Source organism: Carcharodon carcharias, chromosome 20, assembly GCF_017639515.1.
Source record: "Carcharodon carcharias isolate sCarCar2 chromosome 20, sCarCar2.pri, whole genome shotgun sequence".
Classification (NCBI taxonomy): domain Eukaryota; kingdom Metazoa; phylum Chordata; class Chondrichthyes; order Lamniformes; family Lamnidae; genus Carcharodon; species Carcharodon carcharias.
In genome coordinates, this window is record NC_054486.1 from 87,435,091 (window position 1) to 87,457,010 (window position 21,920).

General features: G+C 41.1%; 1 protein-coding gene across 1 annotated transcript in view; it reads left to right on the top strand.

The window, feature by feature from the left end:
• Nucleotides 1-21,667, top strand: part of rin3 (Ras and Rab interactor 3) — a 96,732-nt gene extending 75,065 nt beyond the window's left edge. The window contains exons 8-10 of the mRNA XM_041214710.1: nucleotides 7,186-7,317; nucleotides 15,388-15,551; nucleotides 20,739-21,667. Coding sequence (XP_041070644.1) covers nucleotides 7,186-7,317; nucleotides 15,388-15,551; nucleotides 20,739-21,050 — 608 coding nt within the window. The 3' untranslated portion in view covers nucleotides 21,051-21,667. The remainder of the gene's footprint in view (nucleotides 1-7,185; nucleotides 7,318-15,387; nucleotides 15,552-20,738) is intronic.
• The last annotated feature ends 253 nt before the right edge of the window (nucleotides 21,668-21,920 follow it).

Sequence of the window (21,920 nt, forward strand, 5' to 3'; positions counted from 1 at the left end):
GATCTGTAAGAATGGAATAAAAAAGAAAATTACATATGTTCCCCTTTTTCTTTAAGGAGCACAATTAAGAGAGGAACATAAACACGTGCAATTTATTTTTCAACCCTGTCATGTTTTGATCACAGTTTTGATCTATACTGATTACACAACATGTGGGTAACACTAGATATAATGTTACATATAGAAAGCCATGTGTATTCAGCACATAGGAGACGATGCACTGAACAAATCACCATGGTCAGTGATATAGCAAAAACAGAAGCTGGCCACTAAAGCACTGGCCACAATCTCCTGCTTTGCAGAACCACTTCATTAGCCTAAAGTTCAGCCTCTCTGCTCTCCTGTAACAAGCCTTTTGCAGCACAGCATCATTGAAAGGAAATGTCAGTAAAAGCAGAGCAGCATTTTTTTTGTAAACTCACTTGTTATTAAGGACAGCACTGACTCTTGAAGTTGTCATACCTGATTTGTAACTTATCAGTCAGGTAGAGTAAAACACTTGCTGATGTGAGATCATTTATTTTCCGGGTTATATGTAGATGAGTGGCAGTGAAAGACAAGGCAGAAACTTAATTAAATGTTTCTGACCATGCACCACGAAAACATTGTGTGGTTTATGAATAGCAATGGAATCCTGGCTTAAAGTATTGTCCAGGATTTACTCCCACGTGTCTCTTGTTCTTTTGTAATATGTAACACATAGTTTATATGTCTTTGCTCTCCCATTGTCTTCCCTTTATCCCTTCTCTAATGAAGTTGCTGAATCTCCCTAGAGTACGGTTCCACAGGATCCTATTACAACAACAACATCCTCCCAAGTATGTCGACCTGATAATGGGAATGATGTCCCAAGACACTTGACCGAATAAGCCAATGGAAGTCAAATGCTGAGCCAAGCAAGGAAAGATTCGAAAAGCTTGATGGGGGAAGTTGGTTTTAGGGAGGTTTCTAAAGGAAGAGCAAGGGCAGAGAGACAAAAAGGCTTTGCGAGAGGGAAAAACCTCATATGACATTCTTGATGATTTAGCCAGCAAAGTGACAGCAAGCAGCCTTTTTAATTATTGGCATGGCCCAGTTAAAAGGAAAATTGACCTGGTTACTTTGTAGTAGTATCATAAATACATTCAAAAGGAATGTGTCTATAATTTCTCCGTACAATTCAATTTACTTGAGCTTGACTGGTTAGTTAGCTAGATGGTTAGCATGTAATCAGATTCACACCAACAGCATGGGTTAAATCCCTGTTCTAGCTCTCCCTGCCTCCTTGCCCTATCTGTAGTAAAAAATCATAGCACTTTGCTGTGGTTTAGCAAATATTCACCAAGGACCTGCTTTCAGGCGGTGAACTGAATAAGTTCCCTTGCTGCTTCCAGGTTGGAGCTTTTAAATTCCAATAAAACATACTTTTTGTATTTCATCAAGATATCAACAGTTGAGGAGTCAAGAGATAAAGGAAAAATAGATAGAAAATTAAAAGTAAGAGATTTTGAATAGAGGGCAGGAGAAAGGTCTTTACGCAAAGAGTTATGAGACTGTTGAATTCAGTTCCAGGGTTGGTGGTTGATGCAGAAACTCTGAAAATTCACAATTTGATTGAATAAGTGAATGAAGTAAAAATTAGTTGAAAGAATACGGGAACAGGGCGGGCAAATGTAATTAGGTGTATATGCTGCGTACTGTAATTTCTATGTTCAGTGACACTCCAAGCAGACCTGCCTTTTTAACATGCATCGTGTGCAACGCATCAAGTGGGGATGTGGTCAGAACGTTGAATGTTTCCATGTTTAAATAACCAGACCTAGCACTATACAGTATTAACATTGCAGGCTGACCATTACCACTCGGTTTAGAAGCTGAACAAAAGGATATCCTTTTTAAAAGTCCATTGGAAAAAAAATTCCCCTTAATCAATAATCATAGTCCATCATTAAGAAAATACCTGTGATCAATTGCAATAGTTGTGAATGGTCTATTGGATCAATGATTTTTAAACAGTGGCATGAATCTCAATGTGTTCAGTTATTTGACAAAAGAGTTGAGGCCCTTTGATAGTTTTAGTTTGATCATTATGGGGAACAGCCAGTTACCATAGTGACGAGCAGTATCTCAGTAAAATCAACTATGTTGATGGGTCTGTTGACAGAATTCTTCAAATTGCTGAAGATTGTCTTGAAATTCTAATTTATAATCTTAACGACAAAACTACTGACACCCTGTTGTAATTGCATTGACCCAAGATATTGATAAAATTGTTTAACTGAGCCACTCTCCTGTCACCTTTTAGCGTTGTATTTTACAGGGTTTATTTTCTTCTTTTATTTGGATTTTTCCATAAGCCAGGAAAGCAGAAAGGCCTAAAGTGGACTGGAGCCCAACCTTCTGACAGTACCACTTCCAAATAGGCCATAAGGCAATGCTGGACACTTGCATGTTGAAGTGCCCTTTCAGTTATTTACCTTTAAATGCAGCCGGGTGCTCCTCTGAAGCTGGAAGGTCACTGATGGGCCCTGCAGCTTCGAGAGCCCGCCCACAGCCTTTTATTGTTCAAGGAAGCTGTCTCCATGCCAGTTAAGGAGGCATCCTGACAATATTCCCTGAGATGGGTTAAGGACCTGGGAACAGTCCCGATTCCTGTTTTCTCCCCTCCCCTTCCACAAAGTGAAAATTCAGCCCATGTAGCCCAATAACTGTAGAACTCGTCTGAAAAGCCTTCGATTCTTTGTTTCCTTTATGTGATGATTTCGACCTTTGCCTCTCACTGACAGTACGCCTGAATCTGGGAGGTCGCCATGTATGAAATCACAAACACCATCCCACAGCCCAGCCCTGCATCATCCTGCACTAGGCACCAACATGCTTCAGAGAAATAAAGACTTCTTATGCTGGAACAAATAGCTGGCATATTTACAAGGAAGTGGACCCTAGACTCCATGGCACCAAAATTCCTAGGCTTGACGGGACAAAAGAGCCATTTACACCCATGGGGGAGGACCAGAGTATGGGCCAGCCAGGTTCCGCTTCATTTAGGCTGGACTATTAAATTCCAGTGACGGACCATAGACTGATCTTCTGCCTGGCCCCCTTCACACCAGAGGAGCAAGTCAGGGGGAGTTCACAGACATTTAAGGCCTTGACAAGCCTTAGTGCAACTAATGCCAAATGAGAGTTGTGTGAATCTAGTTAAGGCCTTTTCAATGGCCCGAAATTGATTAATAAGATAATCGATCCCAGAAAAGCCAAAGCTCAGATGCTGCTTGCACAGTTCCCACAGCTTATTGTGAATGCATTGGTATTAATGTGATTTGCCCACAGTAAGTGGTGGATGGTAAAGTCCATCTCTACTGCTGTGACTCTTTTAGATTCTATTGTTCTCCAACAGATTGGTGTCAAATGTCGTGTCCACCCAATTCCTCTACAGGCTAGAGGAACGTCAGCAAAGAGAAAATCGTGGAAAAGGCACATAACAACCTCGAATCCATAGGGAGCCCGAATGGCTCAGTCAGTAGCATGCCTTCTTCTGAGTTGGAAGGCCCTGGGTTTAAGCCCTACTCCAGTACTCATGGCTTTGGAAGGAGCGTTCACATGACTCAAAGCAGGTTGTTATTCAGCCTGCAAAATCCTTCTGACACTCCACACCATTCTCCAAAGGAGTGTGAAGATATGCAAAACAAGCCTGGAGTCCTTTACCAGGGATTAAGGCCAAAGATTGTACATTGGCAAATACTGTACAGAGGATTAACAGGATGTAAAGAACTGTCCCAAACAGCTAACATGTTCAATATATAATCTGTGCCTTTGTAATTGACTCTTACATACTGGCAAATGGTTAGCGGTATTTGCCCAGTATAGGTGGATGTCCTTGATAAGCATTGACAGTCTAAGTGGTGGGGACTGTATTGCAGTAAAACCAGCGCCTTAACACGTGGCGCCACCTAGAGCTTCACAGAATGACTTAATACGGTCACACGTAATACAAGTTATTTAAATACCCAGTAAGGGTACAGTGATCTTTCATTTTGTTACAAAACAGTGACCCCGCTGCTCTTAAAAACAAATGGGTTGAAGCAGAGAGTGGAAGTAGCAGCAGCCTGTTCAGTTCCACCTGAATCGAGCAAGCAATCTGCTCATTTAACGCAGCAGTCCAACCACCTCATCTTGCACATCGTCCCACACATCACCTTCAGCCTGAGTCCTTCCTCCCCATGCTCCTCAATTTCACACAAAATAATTTTCAAAACATATTTAACTCATAGTTTCAATTTGAGCCTGTTAAATTTGTTGAAACTTGGCATTCGCACAGACTCATATTTGGATGGACTTGCAATCTAACTGAGTGAGCCATGGTCCACCACTTGCTACAACCACACTTTGGCAATCCATCTGTGTCTGAAAGAAATAACTTGGCAAATTATATCTCATCAACTTTTGTAATTTCTACCCATGTTACCACTGAAGGATCTTGGTATGGTTTATATTATATGACTTCTAAGTTGCATGCAGTGCATAACAGATTCCCATTGGAGCCAGAAGCTGAGGGGTATTTAAGCTTGATGGGCCCGTTGTAAAATTTGTTTCCTGTATACAACAACAACATCAATTCAGTCTTTTCTATCAGTCATCCACATTTGTCTCTTAGAAAGTGATTGAATAGCACATGTTTGGAAGTGTGAGATTACAGCATCCAGTTCATAGAACACAAGGGGATTAAAATGCTGCAGGAGTTCACCTGACTGGAAGCCAGAAAACTTCTCCTGAGCAGAAGTAAAATGGGGCCGCTTGTAGGGGATAAGGCTGATGCTGAATCCAAGGGACAAGCTAGTGCAGTAATTTGAAACCAGCTTTATTTCTGACTGTGGGAAGCAGTCCATGATGCATATCATTGAGCAATTTCTTCAAATTTATTCAGCTTTCGAGAGATGCTGGGTCATCAGTGACCCATCAGCTTTTGTTAGGATTAGCATTCAGTATTCCACTGGGTTTTGTCATATTATGTGACATAAGATGCCATTTAGCCACATAATGCTGAAAAAAGTGGAACAGAAATTAATTTAGGAAGCACAGTATTACACATCTGGATAAATTTCTGAAGTAGTCATCAGAAAAAAAAAACTTCTATTTAGTAACAAAGTTAACATTAGCAATTTTCTTCCTTTTTACATTTACATGTAGCTCCTCAGTAATCTTCAAACAGATAAAAAAATCATTATTACGCTAATTATTAAAAGCGAAAGCCCTCAAAATGCTCTTATTTTTGGCCAAGGGTGGATGCCTTCGACTACATGCTCCAGCTAGTTTCCAGCAGGGCCAGAGTAGTTTCCTATAGATATTATTATTAATTTAAAAAATTATGCTCAGCTGATAAGGATGAAGGATCAATAATTGGCCCAGATTTCTCAGTCAGCAGCGATGTGGCAACACTTGCTGCTTACCTTGACGAAAGTTGCCCACAAATATCCAGCAGATTCTGTGGCTTGGACTTCCCCTTTCTCAATGTCAGTTTGAATCTGGTGCCAAGTCAAGGAGATTAGCATGCGTCCAGCAATAGCAATATCATCAAGCAGGGTGGGCAGTCAATCATGTTGAAGAATTCACACAGTGCATAATATGCACTGATTATCCCTCACTTTTAATTACTTTTTTTCAGAAAGTGAAACAAACAATTGGCACATGATCGTGGGATTCAAATAAGCTGAAATATCAGAAACAACTTTATTAAAGAAAGATTTTTAAAACGTGTTTTTTTTTATCATGCTATGGGAATTTGACATTCCAAAATTATGAATGCCATTTTCCAGGGCCAGAGAGATTTTTCAGTAGTAATTGTGAACTTAGTATGCCATTTAAAACCTTATTCAACAAGGTAAAACTTTTTCAATGGTTTTTACATTGAGACTAATAGTGTAAAAAGGCAAGTTCTCATCAGTTTAGTGATTTATAATTGATCAAAGCCTGGGGAGACTTGAACAGCACCCCTATGGAGAAGCATAGAATTTCTGACAGCATATGTGCTAACTCCAGAAGTTGCTGTCAGTTTTGCAGGAATAATTAAGGAGAACACTGCCAATTTTACTGTCATTACTACAGCAACATCCAGGCCAATATGTCTAGCATGCTTCCTACGCGCTGCAGATATCAATCTTCAAGTTGTCAGCAGTATGACAAAAGAGGAAAGCAGTTATATATGCTTGTTTCTCTCGACGAAGAGCCAGAAAATTTATAAGCGATTGCCAATTTGTAAATTTCTCTCAACAACAGCAATTAGACTTTATATTAAGGAGAGGTCTGCTTCCACACAGCTCTATCTTAGAGACAGAATAATCTATTTTGTGTTGCACAGTATCATGCCTCTGTGTTTGGGCAACAGGCAGGCAAATTAACCCGTGCTCTATTTGCCTGACAATTAGCAGTCCCTTCGTAGAAAGTGTATGTGGAAGGATATTGGATAAGGGAAGGATAAAGTTTAGTTAAGATGTACCCCCACAATTAGTACACCTACTTACACTCTCTGCCTTGGTCCATACCTGAAGAACTGCAATTTGCATTGGTGAAAAAAAGATTGCCAATGCCTATGGAACCAAACCCTATCATGTGTCACTGCCTGAGAGAGAGAATGTAAGGGAAGGCCATAACATTTTATGAGCATTACTGTGGCACTTACAAGCTGTGAGATATTGTAACATCACAAATTGCCTGATATAGAGTGATTACAGAATAGCTTCAACAATTTTCCTCAATGTTGAAGTCCTAAATTAGGAGCAAGTATTTCTTAATAAGACAATTGATGTAATAATGTTTAAAACAAATTATATCTTTTGCTGATGAATTACATTTTTAGTAAACATATTTAAATTTGTAAAAACAATAGTGCCTTTAGCACATATCTGATAGAAAATACAGTGTCACCAATGGCAGGGTCCTAATGTGAAAAGAATGCCAGTGTATTGGAGATGTAATTCAAGCCAGTTTTATAACAGACAGCACGTTGAGGATTTGTGCCTTGAATAATTCCTAAGGGTCTGTTTTCATGTACAAAAAACGTGCAGATAAAATAAATCCAAAAGCAATGGGATGCTTCAGAAATAGATTTTTTTTTATACAGTGGTCTTTCACTGCAGATATCTTGTAACAGCTCTGTGGAAGTAATAGAAGATGCTAATTCACTTTCCAATTCTGCTTCTATTTTAGCAAAGTCACATGGAGCTGATGATTTCCTCCCTGTGTTAATGTATGTGCTTGCCAGGAGTAACCTGACGTCATTGCTTCTGGATGTGGAATATATGATGGAGCTACTTGATCCTTCACTACACTTGGGAGAAGGTATGGCTGCTCTTGCCTGGAGCCCGGTGTGCCATCGGTTGGAGATTAGTAGGAACACATATGACATAAACAGGCTTCAATTTTTTCTTTACTTTAAATTTGACTCCATAAACATATTTGCTTTCACTGTGTTTTCTTCGTCTTACTGTGTAAAACTGAGAAACTACACATAGAACAACATTTAGCATTAATGATAGAATGGGTACAGTGCTGAAAGAGGCCATTTGGCCCTTTGAGGCCTTGCCAGCACACTGCAAGAGCAATTTAGCTAGTCTCAGTCCCTCCACCCTTTCCCCGTAGCACAGCAATTTCTTTTCCCCCTTCAGGTGCAGATCTAGTTCTCTTTTGAAAGTCATGATTGAATCTGTCCCCACCACACTCTGAGGCAATGCATTCCAAATCATAACCACTTGCTACATTAAAAGATTTTTCCTCGTGTCGTCTGTGGTTCTCTTGCCAATCACCTTAAATCAGTGTCCTCTGGAACCATTCTCGTAAATCTTTTTGCAGCCTCCCGAAAGCTTTCACATCCTTCCTATAGTGCGGTGCCCAGAATTGGACACAATACTCCAATTGAGGATGAACCACAGATTTTTAAAGGTTCATTGTAACTTCCTTGCTTTTGTACTCTACGCCTCTATTTATAAAGCCCAGGATTCCAAATGCATTTTTAACCACTTTCTCAACCTGCCCTGCTACCTTCAATGATTTGTGCACATATACCCCCACATCACTCTGTTCCTGCCCCTACTTTAGAATTGTACTATTTATTTTATATTGCCTCTCCTCATTCTTGCTACCAAAATGCATCAATTCACACTTCTCGGCATTAAATATCATCCGCCACATAACCGCCCATTGCTCCAGCATGTCTATGCCCTCTTGAAGTCTATCACTATTCTCCTTACAGTTCACAATGCTTACAGGCTTTGCAAATCACAAGTCCAAAATTATTTGATTTTTGTTAATGAAAAGTCTGGTTTTCACAGTTTAATTTCTTAGCATCAATAATAGAGTAGCAGCCAGTTTAAGCTAGTTATTCTATATATATTGGAAGTGAGAGCCAAATGAGTGGAAAACTCAAGAGTTTCCAATTGCAACATCATATCCTGCATCATGTTAAAGGTCAAAAGTTACAATATTCAGCCAATGACAGCAGTTAATATAATTTTTGACCAAATTGCAAAACAAACTGACAACGTTTTAGTTATCTAATTGATGAATTGTTCCACTCTGCTTTATCTATCAGACAAATTCAGCAGTGTTTACGGAGTTAGCAACCCAAAGAGTTGATGGAGGTTACATGTTCTTCAGTACTGAGAATCTCATAGTGCAGGGCAGTTGCAGAGTTGCAAAGGTTAGAGGAGAAGAGCAAAAAAGAGAAAGAAAGAAAGAAAGACTTGCAATACGTTTTGCAACCGTTGGACATCTCAAAGCACTTTACAATCAATGAAGTCCTTTTTCAGTCATTATTTCAGTTATAGTCATTATTGTAATGTAGGAAATGCAACAACCAATTCATGCACTGCATATTCCTGCAAACAATGTGACAATGACTAGGGCAAAGGAGGTAATCCCCTGCTCTTTGAAATAGTACCATGGGACCTTTTACACCTAACTGAGCAGGCTAATGGTACCTCATGTTAACATCTCATCCAAAAAGACAGTTCCCCTTACAGTGCAGTGCTCTCTTGGTACTGTGTTGGAGTGTCAGCCTTGATTTTTATGCTCAAGCCCCGGAATGGAACTTGATCTGAGAAACTCAGAGGCAAGAGTCCTGTCTGAACCACAGACATTTAAGGAAAGGGATAAAACACAAAAGGTGGAAAGGAAGATTGAGCAAACTCAGGAATTCCATTCAAAGGATCATCCTCCACCATTTCCGCCACCTCCAGCATGATGCCACCACCAAACACATCTTCCCTTCACCAAAACCCCCCCCGTCAGCATTCCGTAGGGACCTTTCCCTCCAGGACACCCTGGTCCACTCCTCCACCACCCCCTCCACCTCAACTCCCTCCCATGGCACCTTCCCATGCAACCACAGAAGGTGCAACACCTGCCCCTTTACTTCCCCCTCTCCTCACCATCCAAGGGCCCAAACACTCCTTTCAAGTGAAGCAGCACTTCATTTGCACTTCCCTCAATTTAGTCTACTGCATTCGCTGCTTCCAATGCAGTTTCCTCTACATTGGAGAGACCAAACGCAGACTGGGTGACCACTTTGCGGAACACCTTCGGTCTGTCCGCAAGCATGACCCAAACCTCCCTGTCGCTTGCCATTTCAACACTCCACCCTGCTCTCATGCCCACATGTCTGTCCTTGGCCTGCTGCAATGTTCCAGTGAAGCTCAACGCAAACTGGAGGAACAGCACCTCATCTTCTGATTAGGAACTTTGCAGCCTTCCGGACTTAACATTGAGTTCAACAACTTCAGATTATGAACTCTCTCCTCCATCCCCACCCCCTTTCCGATCCAATCCCCCTTTTGCCAATTTTTTTATATATATATATTTATATATAGTTTTCTTTTCCCACCTATTTGTATTATTCTTAAATGTATTTCCATTCATTGTTTTATCTCCACCTTTTAGCCCATTTCAATCCTTTCCCCCATCCCACCCCCATGAGGGCCATCTGTCACTTGCTTGTCCTGCTTTCTACCCTTAATGTCACCATTAGCACATCCTTTAGCTAATATCACCACCGTCAACTCCCCTTTGTCCTTTTATCTATGACATCTTTGGCAATCTCTTCTTTGCCTCCACCTATTGCTGGCCCTCTATCCAGCTCTACTTATCTCACCCCTCTGAACCAGCTTATATTTCATCTCATTTCTATTTTTCCTTAGTTCTGATGAAGAGTCATACGGACTTGAAACATTAACTGTCTTCCTCTCCGCAGATGCTGTCAGACCTGCTGAGTTCTTCCAGCTGTTTTTGTTTTTATTTTAGATTTCCAGCATCTGCAGTATTTTGCTTTTATCAGGAATTCTATTGTTTATAGATCTTGAAAAAGAAGGAATTTGAGTAGGAGACTGTCCAACAATAATGCAGAGACCAATAATAGCATGTATGATGGTGCATTTTGAGTTAAGAGTGCAAGAAAGGAAAGTTCAACAACAACTTTCCCTTTTATATTGCCTTTAATAAATGACATAAGACACTTTACACATGGGAGAGAATGTCAAGCAGGAATAAAAGACTTAGAATCATTGGAATGAGACCATTCAGTCCATTGAAAGAGTTATCCAATTTGTCCCACTCCCTCTTTCCCTCTTGCCATTACAATTTTTCCTGTTCAGTTGTTTATCCAATTCCCTTTTGAAAGCCACTGCTTCCAGAAAGGAACTGCTTCCACCATCCTTTCAGTGCATTCCAGATCATGCTGCTTAATAATATTTCACCTCCTCTCACCTCTGGTTCTTTATCCAGTCAGTTGAAAAGGTTTTACTTGGATAGTAGGAAAGCAAGATTTAATATATGATGGGTAGGAGTTTGTTTACGTTGATGGCCAGTAGACTACACTGGAGAAGTGGAATCTTGAAGTAATGTATATTTGTTGTGGACTATGTATTATTTCTTTCAATACTAGCCATTGTCTGTCTACCATCAAATGTTTTAATGTATGTCTTCAAAGCCAACTTGCCCCTCATACTTTCATAGTTTCCTTTGTTCAGACTTAAGACCCTAGTTTTGGAATGAACTATATCACTTTCAAACTTAATGTCAAATTCTATCACGTTATGATCTCTATTTCCCAAAGGCTCTTTTACAAGAAGGTTATTAATTAGCCCTTTCTCATTACATAATGCTAAATCTAAAAATGCCCAATCCCTAGTTGGTTCTATAATGTACTGCTCCAGAAACCCATCTCCAGGAATTCATCCTTCACAGCATTATGCTGATTAGGTTTATCCAGTCAATATGTAGATTGAAGTCACCCTTGATTATTGTATTACCCATGTTACATGCAATTCTAATTTTCTGATTTATACCCTGTCAAACATCACCTCTAATGTTTGGTGGCCTTTAAACAACTCCCACAAATGTTTGCTGCCCCTTGCTGTTTCTTAGTTCCAACCAAACTGATTCTACATCTTGGTCTTTCAATCTAAAATCTTCTGTATACTAATGTACTGATTTTGAACTTATTAACAGCGCTATCACACCTCCTTTGCCTTTGCCTACCCTTCTTAAATGTTGCATTTCCTTTAATATTCAGTTCCCAGTCTTGGTCACCCTGTAACCATGTCTCCATAATGGCAAATAAATCATATCCAATTACTACTACTTGTGCCTTCAAATCATTTACATTATTATGAATGATACATGCATTCAGATAGTGACCTTAACTTTGTCTTGTTAACATTATTTCATATTTTGATCCTATTTGATGCTTGCCTTTGCTTTGTCCGCCTTCTAGTTTCTCTTACTACTTTGCCACTTTCTGTTGCCAGTTTTGCTTCTTACCTATCTGAATTCCCTCTCAGGTTCTCACCCTCCCCCTGCCAAGCTAGATTAAATCCTCCCCAACAGCACTCATACATCTCCCTGTGAGGATATGAATCCCAGTCCTGCTGGAGTGCAACCTGTCCATCTTGTACAGGTCCTACCTGCCCGAGAACAAGTCCCAATGCCTTAGAAATCTGATGTCCTCTCTCCTACGCTAATTCTCCAGCCACCTGTTCAATTGCTCAATCTTTTTATTCCTAGGCTCACTAGCATGTGGCACTGGGAGTAATCCTGAGATTACTGCTTTTGAAGCCCTGCTTTTTAAATTTATTCCCTAACTCCCTAAAATCTGCTTTCAATACCTCATCCCTTTTCCTACCTATGTCATTGGTACTAATGTGGACCACGACCTTTGGCTGTTCACCCTCCCCCAGAAGAATGTTCTGCAGCCATGTGTCATACTTAAGCCTGACACCAGGGAGGCAACATACCATACTGAGGTCACGTCTACAGCCGCAGAAATGCCTGAATGTCCCCCTAGCTAATGAATCCCCTATCACTATTGCACTTCCAGTCTTCTTACTCCCCTCCTGTACAGCTGAGCAACCAGTGGTGCCACAGACTTGGCTCTTGCTGTACTCTTCTGAGGAACTATCACCACCAGTATCTAAGGTGGAAAACTGGTTAGCAAGCGATCAACTCGGGAGACACCTACACTACCTGTCTGGTTCTTTTAGAGTGTTTGGCGGTCACTCATTCCCTCTCTGCCTGCACGCTCCTAACTTGCGGTGTGAAGTGAAGAAGTTAAAGATTGCATTATGTCAAAGGAAGAGTTTATAAAATTGCCAGGGAAAGCAATAAGCCCAAGGATTGGGAGCACTTTAGAATCCAGCAAAGGAGGATGAAGAAACTTATATAGAAAGGGAAAAGAGAATATGAATGCAAGCTAGTGAGGAACATAAAAGCGGACTGTAAAAGCTTCCTTAGGTATGTGAAAAGTAAAAGATTATCAAAGACAAATGTGGATTCATTACAGATGGAGATGGGAGAATTTAAAATAAAGAATAGTGAAATGGTGGAGAAACTAAACAATTACTTTGGGTGGGATTTTTCGGCCCCACCAGTGGCAGGCATTGTCGCGGGTTGGACAGGAAAATTTGGAAAGCAGCTGAAAGTCAATTGACTTTTGGCCACTCTCCAAATTTTCCCATGAGGATTCCCACTGCTGGCAGGACCGGAAAATCCTGGCTTTTGTGTCTGCCTTCATGGTGGAAGATACAACAGTTCTCTCAGAGGGAACCAAGGGGCTTGTGGAAATGAGGAACTGAAAGGAATTGGTGTTAACAGAAGGGTAGTACTCGGAAAATTAATGAGATTGAAGGTCGATAAATCCCGGGACCAGATTAGCTACTTCCCAGATTGTGGAAGGAGATGATTATTGAGAGTGTGGATGCATTGGTAGTTATCTTTCAAAATTCTACAGATTCTAGCAAGGTTCCTTCAGAATGGATGGTAGCGAATGTAACCCTGCTGTTTAAGAAGGGAGGAAGAGAGAAAAAGAACTACAGACCTGTTAGTTTAACATCAGTAGTAGGGAAAATGTTAGAACCTATTAGAAAGGACGCGATAACTGGATACTTAGAAAATAATATGGTAGGGCAGATTCAACATTGATTTATGAAAGGGAAATCATACTTGACGGTGTTTTGACGATGTTACTTGTAGCATAGATAAAGGGGAGCCAGTGGATGTGGTGTCTTTGGATTTCCAGAAGCCTTTTGCTAAGGTCCCACACAGGAGGTTAGTAAACAAAATTAGAGCACATGGTATTGATGGTAATATACTGGCATGGATTGTGAATTGGTTAACGGACAGAAAACTGAAAGTAGGAATAAATGGGTCATTCTCAAGATGGCAGGCTGTGACTAGTGGGGTACTGAAAGGATCAGTGCTTTGGCCATCTATATAAATGTTTTGGATGCAGAGACCAAATGTAATATTTCCCAAATTTGCTGATGACACAAAACTAGGTGATAATGTAAGTTGTGAGAAGGCTGCAAGGAGGCTTCAAGGGGATTTGTACAGGCTAAGTGAATGTGCAAGAACGTGGCAGGTGGATTGTGAATAAGTGTGAAGTTAGAAAAAACATAAAGGCAGAGTATTTCTTAAATGGTGAGAGTTTAGAAAGTGTTGCTGTTCATGAGTCACTAAAAGCTAGCATGCAGGTGCAGCAAGCAATTAGGAAGGCAAATGGTATATTGGCCTTTATCATGAGGCAATTTGAGTGCAGGAGTAAAGATGTCTTGATCCAATTGTATAGAGCCTTGGTGCAACCACACCTGGAGTATTGTACACAGTTTTGGTCTCATTATCTAAGGAAGGATGTACTTGCTGTAGAGGGAGTTCAACGGAGGTTCACTAGGCTTATCCCTGGGATGGCAGGATTGTCTTATGAGGAGAGATTGAGGAAACTGGGCCTGTATTCTCTAGTGTTTCGAAGAATGAGAGGTGATCTCATTGAAACTCTCAAAATTCTTACAGGGCTTGACAGGGTAGATTTGGATGGGATGTTTGCCCTGGCTGATGAGTCTAAAACAGTCTCAGAATAAGGGGCAGGCCATTTAAGACTGAGATGAGGAAGAATTTCTTCACTCAGAGGGTGGTGAATCTTTGGAATTCTCTAACCCAGAGAGCTGTGGAAGCTCAATCATTGGACATGTTCAAAACAGAAATCATTCAATTTCTGGATATGAAAAACATCAAGGGATATGGGGACAGTAGGGAAAAATGGCACAGAGGTAGATGATCAACCATGATCTGTGTGAATGGCAGAGCAGGCTCGATGGGCCAAATGGCCTTCACCTGCTCCTGTTTCCTATGTTCCTATGTAATTCAAGTGTAGTTAAGGATATCAGCTATTGTCGAAGTGAGGTAAAAGTGGTGGCAGGCAGTGTTGCAGAGGTGGAAGTAAGTGGTCTTTGGTGATGGATAAGCCATGGGTTTTGAGTTTCAGCTTAGGTTTGAATAGCTCACTGAAGTTATGCACTGTCTGGTTCAGCCTGAGCAAGCAGCAGAAGAGGATAGAGTCAGGGACATGAATACAGAGCTTCGGCTGGGAGCTGAATAAGGTGGAATCACAGTAAGTTGAAGGAACAATGATTCTAGAATTATGTAGTTACTGCACAAAATATAGAATTTCAATTAGATAGAAAGAATAACAGTTTTTGTATTCCTTAGAACTTTAAGGTAAGACACACAACCATGAACATAGTATGTGTGTGTTTATAATATATTATATATATGTGTGTATATATTTATATATATAAATATATATATATGTATGTATATATATGTGTGTGTATGTTTATATATGTATATATATATGTGTATATAACTAACAAACAAGGGTAAAAGAGTTCATTCAACAAAGTAGCAGCGATAAAATGAATGCACCAGCAGCATTATTGATTTAGAATGACAGATGCTTATCATGACTCTACGTTTTAGATATAAATAATACAGAAGATAAATAACACAATTATTCTGCACAGCAATAAATCCTCCATTAATATAAACAACCATTAGTGTGAGTTAATGGAATTTGCTCTGTTTCAGGATATTATTATTTAACAACTACCTACGGCGCCTTAGAACATATCAAACACTATGATAAACACACTGTCACTCGCCAACTTAGTCATGAGGTCCAGGATTCAATCCACCAGTGGCAAAGGAGACGAACTCTGAACATGAAACAACTGTCCAGGTCATCAATGCAGGTCAGTGTCACAATGGAAACCCTGTAACTCTATAAGTAAAAGAATCATAAGTAGAATATATCTAAGATCATGGTGCAATAAGTACAGAGTACATTATAATCCTGTAACCACTGGGGACAGAACCTTTGCCCATCTTGCCCTTATCTGTCTAACCTCAATAAGGATGTTACCACAGAGAGAGGGAAGGGGAAGTCGGAGGGCAATTCAATTCACCAGTGCTCTCACATGTATCTCAGAGGGCTGTTCAAAAGCAGCATTGATAGAGGCTTAGAAATAATTTTGACCTGCCCACTGCCTGATTTGCTATCCTCAGACACAAGACAATAGGGCAGGGTGCTAATAAATCCAGTTAAACAATACTGATTAACAATTTATTAATTCTTATTTTGGAGCATTATGGAACCAATCTTATTGAAAGCATGGAAATACCATTTGATGAATTCCATCCACGGCTTCAAGAACATGAGTTGACAATTCATTGAAGTTTTCTTCATTACTTTAGGGGCCATGTGTAAATTTTTTTGAAAAGCCTGCATAGTTGAAAGTTTTCCAAAGTTTACTCACCTTTCTCTGGAACTTCAGAAAGATGGGGAAGGAGCACACTGAATTGGAGATGGTCAGCCAAAACAAGTAGATTAGTCGATCTAAGTACTGCACATTTTTCTTTGTTTGGGGTTTGTAAGTTCATATATACTTTTAATCAGGGGATGTCTCAGGACATGGAGAGACCAAAGAGAGATAGAACATGTTTTACTAAATGATTTATTTAAGCTTTCTTTCTTCCTCCTCAAATTCTTTCCCCACAAAGGCATTTTTTTGTTATCACCTTTATGTTGTCAGAGGTTTTGCAAAGCAAGAAAGGGATTTTAGCTACATTTCTGGAGTTAAAATTGAGAGACAGTAACAAGGGTGGTGTCCATTTTCAGTTGAATGAATTAGTAGCGATACATGTTTAAGATGGATTGATTTTCCATTTGAGGCTCTGGTGTAGCACTGGGATTACAGAGGTAGATACAAGAGCATATCTCCAGGAAAGCTGTATCTGAAATGCTCTGATCCTCGAGGATTGTCCGAGGGAGAAAGAGGTGCAATCTTCTACCTGGAGCTTCCTGTTCATAGAGGGTCTCAATGCAAACCTACACCGCCAGGTTTCTTTGACTACCTCTCCACTTGGGTCAGAAAAGTGGTACAGGAAGTCATGTATGCCCCTTCACGCTCATTATAATGCCACATTCTGTAGGACCAGCTCCCTTTTGTCCCACGTGGGGAAGCCCCAGACACCCCAGGTCAGTGCATTGGATGCAGATCCATGACACAAAGATCCTCGTCCCCTATCACCTCTGCATCAGGGAACTGAGTATACCTCAAAATGAAATGTTCCCCATCAGCTCCACGCCTCATAGAGTTAAATAAAACGAAGTCTGAATATTTTGGCTGCTTGAACACATCTGTAAGCAATGGGGCACACACAGTAATGAAACACTGCTGTAAGTTTTGGCAGAATTCAGTTTAATCACAAGACAAAAGCTGAGTCTCCCAGTCAAATTGTGAGTTTAGATTAAATACTCTCAAAGGACGAAACTCACTTTTGAAACAGAATATCAAACCAGCTGATTATATCAAGAGGTTTCCTGTGGGAGTGGTAATCTTGGCCATGTGGATGCATACTCTATGAAACTGAATATAACCAATTGGCAACATAATCTATGTGTGTATTTTTCAGAATGTTTAATGTCTGTCCTCATTTTCAAATTAGTGCACGTGTGTGAAATAAATCTTCCATTTTTATGCAAGTTTAATGTATATTGGTATTTTTGAATGCTGGAGTGGTAAATGAATATAAACCTAGTTCAAAATCCAAAGTAAGGAGATAAAAAGAACTATTTTTAAATTGGACAGAGTAGATGGTTATCAGATAGTATAGCCCTCACCATCTTCTGGGGAAAATACAGGACTTTATTGAAGTAATCCTGCACATTTATTAGATGTTGTAATAGAATTATAAGATGTTAGATATAAAGCCATATAAAGACTTGGACAATGCTGACTGTTATTCTTCTAGTGCCTTCACATTAACCTCTCAATGACCTATCCCATAAGTAATAGTCCATCCTGTCCAGGCACAATCTTGACAGATTTTGTTGAGAACGGAAGGACAATGGCTGAACTAAATGGAAGAACTCTAAATTGTTAGTAATTAGTAGAGGCAAATTTGAGAAATCAGTGCTGTTGTGGTTGGATCTACTGATATTTAGAACCCCAGAGGAAATTCCCTGCTCGAGCAATCTTAATGATAGTCTTCAGAATCAGCACAGAACTTGGGAGGAAGCTAGTTTTCAGTTCAGCCCATTTCAGAATTAGACATGTGTATACTGTTAATTTATTGTCTCATTTCTCCCTCATTTAGCAGCGTTTTGATGGTTGGCAAATGTACAACTTGGGAAACAACTAGAATAAATTGAAAGGGGCACTGGCTGAAACCCAAACTGTAGTGTGGGCACGTAGATCAATCTTAACATTAGGTGCAGTGGTAAATTATATCCAGGTGACCTTTAAGTGGAAAGATTTCCAGGGCAAAATTCTAATGTGAGTTCTTTCTGATAAGGGAGCAACAAAAACTATGACACACAAGGATCCTATGGCTAGGCCTGCCTCATAACTATATAATTTGTTGCCTCCTGCACATCATTTATTTGAAAGAAGAAATATGTATGTGTCATTTCCTGTTCATTTTAAATAATGAATATTGGCTTTATTTAAGAAATGCCTAATGCCTCAGTGTGGAATATTTGAGTTGGACTCAATAAACTGGAACTGGAGAACTTTCCAATTTTAATGTGTGAATAATTACTGTTCCAGCTGCTTCCAGTCTTCCAGTCAGATCCTGGGGCAATCGCCTCAGACTGTGAAGATTGCTGTGCCCCCATCTTGTTGCATCCTTCCCACCGGGTCTTCCTGTCCCAGCTGCAGCAGCGATGCTTTAGCTCAGCGGTCCACAGGGAACAGTGGGGAGGAGGAGTGGCGCAGAGGACATGCCCCTGTTTTCCTCTTTTTTATTCATTCATGGGATGTGGGCATCTCTAGGCCAGCATTTATTGCCCAACCCTAATTGTCCTTGCTGACATAGATGAGTGGGCGGGTGAGTGAGGGGGTGGGTGAGTGAGTGAGTCTGTGGGCGAGTGCGTGAGTGAGCCTGGGGCCCGTATTTTGCACTCGTCGGGTGCACGCACTTGGCAGTCCTGGGTTAGGACAGGAAACGGTCCCCCGATCGCTATCGGCCACCGAACGCAATTTCACACTGACTGGCCAGTTAACGGCCAGCCAGTGTGAAACGTGTGCTGAGAAAGGCTCAGCACTGCCGTTCGGGGTGGGAAGAGGGCTGGCGCTGACCTCACTGCAGGTGCTGGTGAGCGCTTCCAATGAGCTCCCTGAAAGGCTGCCCCAGGAAGCTGCAGACCTCCACAGAATAGACAAAACAACATAATTGCTGCAAAATGTGTCCCTACAGCACAATCAAGCACCTGAAAGCATACCTTATTAAAAAAAAAGTCCCCAGATATTTCTTTTTATTTCATTTCCTAACAGAGATCTCATCCCACTCTTGGAATGAGGTTTCATCAGAAACGTAAAGCCCACTTGGCCGATGAGCCAGTCTGCTAACCATGAGGTTGGACGGGCCATGAAAAAATCGCTAACAATTGGGCTGTTAATGAGTTTAATTGCCCGCTTAATTGTCAGCTGGCGCTCTTCTGACTTTTGCACGTGCCTGCCGAGCGAAATATCGTGTAAGTGCGCGATGACATCAGCTCGCTCGCTCGCTCGCAGGGACATAAAATTCTGGCCTGTGAGTGAGTGAGAAGGTGACTGAATGGGTGAGTGAGTGAGTGAGTGAGTGAGTGGGAGGGGGTAGTCAGGGGGTGGGCAGTTGGGTGTGGGAGTGAGTAGTTGGGTCTGTAGTCAGGTTGGGGTGGTTGGGAGGTCAATGTGTGGGGGTGGCGGGTCGAGGTACACTGTTAATCACTGAGTTACACCGGAATTAAACAGTGTAACAATTCTAGGGGAAGTACCCGGTTTAGCCCAAGTCTCGGACACTGAGGTCAGAAATGTTTGCAGAGGATCTTGCAGAGTGCAAATCAGCCCAGGGGAAATTTAAAATGAGAATACCTGTGTCAGGACTTCCTCAGGGTCCTAAAGCACAACAGCAGCATGCGCCTCAAGAGTCGCTGCTGTTAGCATCGGAAATCTGGCTTATTGTTTTGGAACTACAAAAGAAAGTACAGGGTAATGGTTCTAGTGGAAATCTGGAAGAGATGTGGCAGCAGTTTGAGAATAGAAAACCAGGAACTGAAGCAGTAACAGTATGGTTCATTTGAGATAGGCCAAAAATAGGCAGGTTGGCATGAAGAGAGACATGGCAGTGAGGCAAGTTAACAGGCATTCTAACGAGAGAACAGTTACTGTGTATATATGTCTTCAATCACTTTGTAATTCTTTATGTACAAAGGATGTGGCCGCCTTTGGACAGAGTCTTGGAAATGCTCAATTCCACAAAAAGCTTTTGCCTAAAGTCTTTCTGTGCAGCAGCCAAGGGTTACATTTTACATTGAAGCATGCAAGATAACATATGTATTTCTTCATATTCTCATTCATGGAAACATACATTTGGCTGTGTAACATGGAACTCCTTACATTCTCGGGTGTAACCCGTGGCTCCTTAGGTCACATGGGGACGACTTCCAAATTGTTGAATCTGTGTTCATTTAGCTGGTCTCAGCCAGGGGCAACAGTGGGGCACCAAAACTGGTATCAGCCTCCCCCCTCCTTGGGACTGGTAAGGGAAAGGATTCCCACTTCTCCCTGCTATCTGAAGCTCGCACCAGAGGAGTTCCACAATTCATGCTGGGTTACATTTGAGAAGCTTTTCAATAATTGCCAAAAGCCAGAGTAATTGTAAGTTACGCAACAAAAATCGGCACCTTTTGGAGAAGAGGGCAGAATTGCTTTCCAAGACCGATTAAACACGCTTGATGCCGAACAAATAACGCAGGCAAATTTTTTTCCCATGGGGTGTTATTCTAGTTGCAGTCTATGGCCCCCTCTACTGGCCATGACTATGGCGGGGGGGGGTTCAATTTGCTGCACTCCTGTCTTCATCTGTTTTGTTTTAATCCCTGTTGTCTTTTGTAGGATTTCCTGAGTGTCTCCTTCTTAGAGATTGGATCCGACGTCAAAACATTTGCCGTGAACTCAGAGACAACCGCAGAGAAGCTGTCCAGCCTGTGTGCCGAAAAGTTTGGCATGGCCGAGGCCGAGGACTACTACTTGCATCTGGTACTGGAAGAGAAGAGCCTGCAGCTGGCTGCCGACGCAATGCCTCACCGCCTCAAGAACCTCCTCCAGAAGGGCCAGCCGCGAAAAGACTATTATTTTATATACAAGCAGGTAGACCAGGCGCAGCAAACAACAAACCCACCGATAAAGAACCTCCCATCTTTCTGACTTATTTTTAACCGTGTTAGGCTGCTGGGGGGTGGGGGGGCAGATGGATTTCTCCCTCCCCTCTGGGAATCCAAAGGAAAAGTCGCAGGATGCTTGAAATCCAGAAAGAAAGCAGGAAATCCTGGAAATTGACAGCAGTTCAGTGCGCATCTGAAAGGGGGAATAATATAAATTCATGGTTCAAATCTGACCCTTCATTAGGACTTCAATATATTTTCCTAAAATTATTAATTTCACTTGATAGCGTTGGATTATAATTATCTGATCTTTTTATCCTGAAGTAAACTGTTGTTATGCCACTCTCTGATGTAGGTAATGCTGTCTTTTTAAAGCAACCTAATTCTTGAAATGAATCAGATGAATGTTAAACTTTGAGGTTAATTTAGAACGTATGAAATATTCCTGTTTTTCAGTATTTTGGACTATTTTTAAACTAGTACTATTTATACATTTTATAATGAATGTAAATACATTTGTCTTTTGAGGCTATACTTTTTCCATCATCATTAGTGTAAATGGCAACTCATCAGAGGGAGCCTTTGAGAGTTTGCTAAAGGTAGGCGTGACTATATTAAAACGCATTAAAGGGACAGTGTGCGAAACACATTTTAAGCTTTGTTTTGTGGTTGCGTGAAGTGTTTTGGTCCAGTCGCAGAGATTGACAGCCTGGCGCAAAGTGGATGTCTGTGGCCTTTGTGGACATGTTAGTCCTGTCCTTGTTAGTATAACAGAGAGTGGGTGTATGGCCTGCTATCTGCACTATCTGTGCGTGATCGCCTGATCCCCGAGAGAAAGATCTGCGCGTTTGGGTGGTGACATCAGTCTGATCAGTGTCTTTGTGGCCCTGAAGGCTCAGATAAGAAAGTGGTT